Genomic DNA, 6000 nt, shown 5'->3' with positions numbered 1-6000 from the left:
GTGGCTGGCTGCAGCAGTAGCTGTAGCCAGCCAGGCAGCCCCGTGCCGCCGCCGCCACATGCCCCAGCCAAGTGCAGAAGCTGCGGGCTGCTGCTGTAGCGGCGCGCGGAGGCTGCTCCGTGCGCCGCCCCAGCAGCAGCTCACGGCTTCTGTGCCCGGCTGGGGCGGAGGAGCGCGCAGCTGAGCTGGCGTGGCTGGCTACAGCTGCTGCTGCAGCCAGCCAGCCAGCTCCGTGCTGCCGCCGCCGCGCGCCCCAGCTGGGCGCAGAAGCCGCGAGCCGCTGCTCGAGCGGCGCACAGAGGCTGCGCCCGGCTGAGGTGTGTGGCGGCGGCGGCGGCAGCAAGGGGCTGGCTGGCTGGCTGCAGCAGTAGCTACAGGCAGCCCTGTCATGCCAGCTTCGCTGCGCGCGCCTCTGCCCCCAACACCCCCTCCAGCGCCCCTCCAGTGCCCGCGCGCCCGAGGCCACCGCCTACCTGGCCTCCATGGGCGCGCCGGCCCTGGGCATTCTGGTCTTGCAGCGTGGCTCTCCATTTAATTTAAGTTTACAGAGCGGCTGTCTATGGGAGGGAGAACATGCGGATGGGAGTGGAGTGCAAGCATTGGGCTGTTGCCGGGCACCCCCCCTTCCCCTCCGCTCTGTGTGTGTGTGTGTGTGTATGTGGAGTTTCTGTAAATTTCAAGTAAATGGAGACCCAAGCTGCAAGACCAGAACACCTACATTTCCCATCAAAACTTGAGGGAAGCTGACAAGTGTCCAACCTGTGTAAGGCGTCACCTGTAGCTTGGCTCTAAGACTACAGTGACAATCAGCCGAATGGAAGGACTGTCTTAGGGATCGTTATTCCACTTTCAAGGCTATCATTTCGATCCCAGGAGATTTCCACCCCAAACATCGTACTGTCATTCCACTCTGAGGGCTGTCCTTCCAATACCAGAGGAATTCCAGGCACACAGCAGGTTTCTCGAAATCCATTCCATATCGTCATTCCAACTTTTTCGCACTGTAATGTAGTTCAATGGAGTCCATGCATGCCAATGGGCTTTCGGGGCTTCTTATATTCTTCAGGGATCTCCCCATTTTCTCAAAAGTCATTTTTGCCATCCATTTAAGTACTTCCCACGGGATCCTACCAATACTTTTTGAGAAGCACCACTTACATAAGAGCAAATCTCACTAGCGTTCTCTGCTTAAACTGGAGCGGACTGCACCATCCATAAGTAAAAATTCTCACCCTCCTTCCTCAGCTAACGCTCCAACCCCTCACACACTGCTTCCTGGAACTTATCCGTTTCAGGTTTTCAACGTCGCCCTTCCCCTTTCCCGGCGAGCATTGCGTGGCGCATCTGCGCTCCTGCTGTTGCTAGGATGTCTGTGCTGTGAGCGAGTCTGTTGCTAAGGGCCGTGCTGGGGAGGTAACTGCGATCCAGGGTCCCGGAAAGCGGTTGCATCCTTATGGGTGATTTTGGCGGTTCCCGCGGTCTGGAATTAAGGGAGTCGCTACGGAAGCTTCTTCCAGAAAGCGTCCCAAGCCCTTTCTCTCAGTCCACATTAACCCCCCCCCCCAAGTCCAAGAACAACCTCCGCCCCCCCAGGTAAGCTCCTTGGATTCATCTCCAGTGCCAAGTTAGTTGCGTGAGCAGGTTGGGATGTACAGCCAGGTCCTTTGTAGGTTTACTTGGAAGTGGGACCCACTGAGCGCGATGCCTCTCCCTTCAAAGGCATTATGCATATTCCTGCCTTAGAGCGCTCGGTACGCTAACTCGGGAACAAACCCCGTTGAATTCGGTGGGACTTCTTTCGTACAACTCGGATGTATGTCAGGTGCAGAGCTGGGGAGGGTGCCTGGGGAGTTTGTTCGCTCCTGATGGCTCTGCAGCGGCGGATTGGTGGGCGAGCAACGGCCCTGGAGAAGGGCCTCAGCCTTGGACTCGCAAAGGAGGAAGGGGCGCCTGTGTGCAGCCAGTCTAGAGCGGGAGGTGCCTGGTCATGGCTACTGGGCAGAGTGAAGCCGGACGGCCCCGTCCAGTCTCTCGCCATAGCAAGGCGACCCATCTATTGCTGGGAGAGGCGAGGGCGGCCCTCTCCCGCCCCTCGTCGGCCCAGACTTCGCAGGGCAGCCTTGCCCTTCTCTTTGGGCTCCGACGAGGTGGTAGCCCTTGGGATTAGGTGGCCCGAGTTGGGAGGCCGCGGAGGGCCCGGGCCCTGGTCTACCGCAACTCTTCTGGTGGCCTTAATGGCCACACCGCCCTTGCTGCTTCTCCATTCTGCACCTCTATAGCTGGGTCCAAAACTTTGCAAATGAGATCTCTTGTACAGATTTGGGGTTTCATGGGAATGACAGAATTACGGATTTGAGGAGACTAGGCTGCAAAGGATACCCACAGAATGTGTAATTCCAGAGAGGTAGCTGGATGTGAGTCTGTTGCAGCAAACAAATACACAGGAGCCTCCTGGCACCTTAAATATCACCATCGTTTATTCCAGTGTACGTTTTTATGTACTGGTCTAAGCCCCTTTACTGTGCTGCAATAATGTGTTAAATCTTTGTTTCAATTATATTTGTTTATTTTCACCTAATGTATATATGTTGCAGGATATTCCTGTGTAGGCCGGAGTAGGCATGCCACACAGCCTCCATTAATTGCTCTTTACATTTCTACATTCCTGATCTCCTGGTCAGTTGGCATGCCACACGGGAAGACTCAGGGAGTAGTTTAAATGTGTAACATTAAGTCTCTCACCATTCACAGAGCACAACATTCCCATACACTCTAAGTAACATTCTCCTATGCTCAGAGGCTCATGATGTACCTTTCTTTCCGTCATGCTTCCTAGATAAGACAAAAGTCTGAACACAGCATAAATTGCTTAGTTGGCTGAGAATGGAATGTGTAACTTGTAACTGTTGTAATAGCCATATTTGGGCATCCGGGACTTCCTGAATACAAGTTAAAAAAACTCTCGCCTCCATCTTTGGAGGAACAGATTTTGCATCCAGACCCTGTCTCGTGTCGTTACTACATTCCTGTAGTATCTTTGTGCGCATATACAGTAACAGGACTAGTCAGTCACCTCTTTTACTGATGGACTGTATATGGGCTTGTTTGCGTGTGCACTTATGCATAATATCTGTATTTGACACTTCTCTTTGCCTTGCAGGGCTTCAGACCAGAAGCCAGTGTTTGGGAAGATCATCACCCATTACATTTCTTCCTTGTATAATATCTGCATTTGTAAAAGACACAGAAATTTTGTCAGGAAAAAGGTAGCAATTTTGGAGGTATGTTGCCTTTAAACTATACAGAATTAACCTTTTAATTTCAGAACTGTATATTGTAGTTAATGTGCTTGACCATTGTCCATACATGAATAATTGTTTGTGTGACTGAAACACAATGGCACATTATAGAGAAAGATGGCTATACCTAATATTGTATCCCCTGGACTCACTAAAACTATGTCCATGTGATCATAAAGAATCACGCTGTAATTGGTTAACTGTGAATCCAATTCTGATGATCTTAATGCTCTCAGGCATGAAACTGAAAACAATTAAGTTTATAATCTACCCATTGTCCCTCCTATTTTCAATATCAGGAAAGCAAAGCACAACAATGAATTAATATATTATTGGGAACATTTTGTTTCTGTATGATTAAATATTTTTCCTGGCTGACAGTAAAGTCAGCATTACATCAACCCAAGTTTTTTGCCAGTTATTAAGCTTTCCTTTTATGCGTTTCTTCTAATTGTTTCCTTTTTTTCCTGTTCGTTCTGTACAGAGATGCCTACAGAATGAACTAAGAAGGTCCTTTGTTTTTTACTCTTGGTCAGTATTGCCAGATATATGAAAACTCTTGTACTTATGTAAAGGACCTTTGCACAAGATATAAGTTGTGATTCTATAAGCAGATATAAAAGAAGTCAGTATTGCTAAACGCAGCATGCTAGTAATTTTCAGTGTGTGCAGAACATGTTGAATTATGGTTCTTTATTGTTCTTCAAAAATGTACAAAGGAAGGTTCTGTCTGTGTATATCATCACCCCTGACTGTAGTAGAACTTATAGGAGCAGAGTGTGCTATAGTTTTCAGTTTGTTTATATGGATTACAGGGACGGCCTGTGGGTTAGAAAAGGTTAAGAGTTCGTTTCAGGGTTTGTTTTCTTCAGAGAAGATGAAAACTTCATACCTCTTTAAAGCACTGTCCATTTCCTAGAATGGTGAGAAGATTCCAGAATGATTTAATTTCTTTATATGAACAAGCATGGAAGACTTGTAATATTTGTTTATATATAATCTGAGCAAAAAGAAATAGACTTCTACAGCAAACAGCAAAACTGCTGATACTGCATTAGAGAGTCTCCAAAAGCACTAGTGTAGATCTTCAGTTGGCAATCCAGCTTGCTTCAGCTAAAAATTTCTTTCTTTGTTGAAAATCAAACTGCTACTGTTTTTCAGTGCATTCCTCTAGCATTGGTAGGTGCCATATTTCAAAGGCTGGAAAGACATTCTAGTATTTTAAAAGAAACTCAAAGCCCTGTGGTTACATCCCTGATTGTATGGTGATTTTGTCAAGCAAAACCACAACAGTGGGCTCATTGAGACAGCCTCTTCTAACAACTGATTGAGACAGCCACTTATAACAACCCCTTCTAAAGAAAAACTTGTTAAGTATAAGCAACAGTTGATATTTTATGTTCATTGCTATCTTAGAGAATGGAGATGGACACAGGAGTTCTCTCCCCCTTCTTCAGCATAACTTCTCAAAGAAATAATCCAAAATGGCAGTTGAGCAACACTGTTCTTGGTTTTAGCTGATAGCAATAATTCATAATTAGAGTTTCAGTACTGGTTCTCTTGTTACTACGTGCTTCCCAGACTAGATTTCTGATGACTTTTTATCCAGAATCTGCAAACTTGTAGTGTGAAATAGTTCACATATTAATAGATATTGAGAAATATTTAACAGAGAGAGTACTGTTGTGGGTTTGAAAATTGTTTCCTCCTAAAAGTAAAGGTATAATTTTTGTTGTAATCTTATTTGTGCTGATTGATGAATATTTAATAGTCAAGCAAATTAAAGCCCGGATTTGTGGATTATCATTGGATTATCATTGGTACCTTTCTTTCTTTCTTTAGAGATGTCTCATTTTTCTAGTGAAGATGAAGCTCTTTTGCAATCTATGCTCAGAAAGTTACTGCGAAGTGTCAAAGAGAAAATTACAGGAGCACCATCAGTTGAATGTTCAGAAGAGATTCTGCTGCATTTGGAGGAAACTGATGAAAACTTTCATAAGTTAGTTCTTGTTTTTAATGTCCTCATTGAAGGAATTGTATTATTAGCAGATAGTTGCTAATTTATTTGTAAGTTAATGCATCTTTTTCTGATCTCTAGAAGACTGTTGTTTTAGTACTATCCATTTAGAAACAGTTTTAAACTTTAGTGTTGGTAATTATGGTTTGCCCTTATCACTCTCATAAAGGTGTATAACTATGGGAAAATTTGAAAAAAAAATGAAGACTGATAGTAATGTTTCTGGTTGCCACTTGCCGTCGCTTTGCTGATACACATATATAGGGTGAGCCAGTTGGTTACAATCAAGCTTTTATAATCCAATAGATGAATAATCACATCGGGAAAATGTTTCCAGCCTCCTAGTCTTTGTACATAGGCCAGCATAAAGAGCGGTTCTGGCTAGCTACTAGTCTGAAGGAATTATTGCTTGGCCCACATTGTAAGCGAAATAGCATAACACAGCAATGCACGCAGGCCCATGTATAAATTGTGCAGGTTTCTTTTGTCATGTGTAATATCTGAAAGCACTTCTGAGAAATGGGCTTGTGTGATGGAGATAGGACATCTAGCATATCCTTAAGTTTTGTTTTTTGCATGTATTTTATAAAATTATACTCCACAGCCATTAGATGGCACACAGTGTGGATTTTATTAATTTATTTTCCATTTAGGAGAGTGGTTTTCAATTTCATTTGTCAGATA

The 6000-nt window shown here is 45.0% G+C and overlaps 1 protein-coding gene across 1 annotated transcript in view; it reads left to right on the top strand.

Moving 5' to 3' along the window:
• Positions 1–1416: 1416 nt before the first annotated feature.
• The window catches only part of TBC1D32 (TBC1 domain family member 32), a 184032-nt gene continuing 179448 nt past the window's right edge, over positions 1417–6000 (top strand). Inside the window, 3 exon segments of the mRNA XM_054976881.1 lie at positions 1417–1593; positions 3161–3281; positions 5142–5298. Of these exon segments, the coding sequence (XP_054832856.1) occupies positions 5144–5298 (155 nt within the window). The 5' untranslated portion in view covers positions 1417–1593; positions 3161–3281; positions 5142–5143.

The sequence above is a fragment of the Eublepharis macularius genome, chromosome 1 (genome assembly GCF_028583425.1).
Source record: "Eublepharis macularius isolate TG4126 chromosome 1, MPM_Emac_v1.0, whole genome shotgun sequence".
Taxonomy (NCBI): domain Eukaryota; kingdom Metazoa; phylum Chordata; class Lepidosauria; order Squamata; family Eublepharidae; genus Eublepharis; species Eublepharis macularius.
Note: the sequence above shows the minus strand (reverse complement) of the source record. Positions and strands in the feature narration are given on the sequence as shown.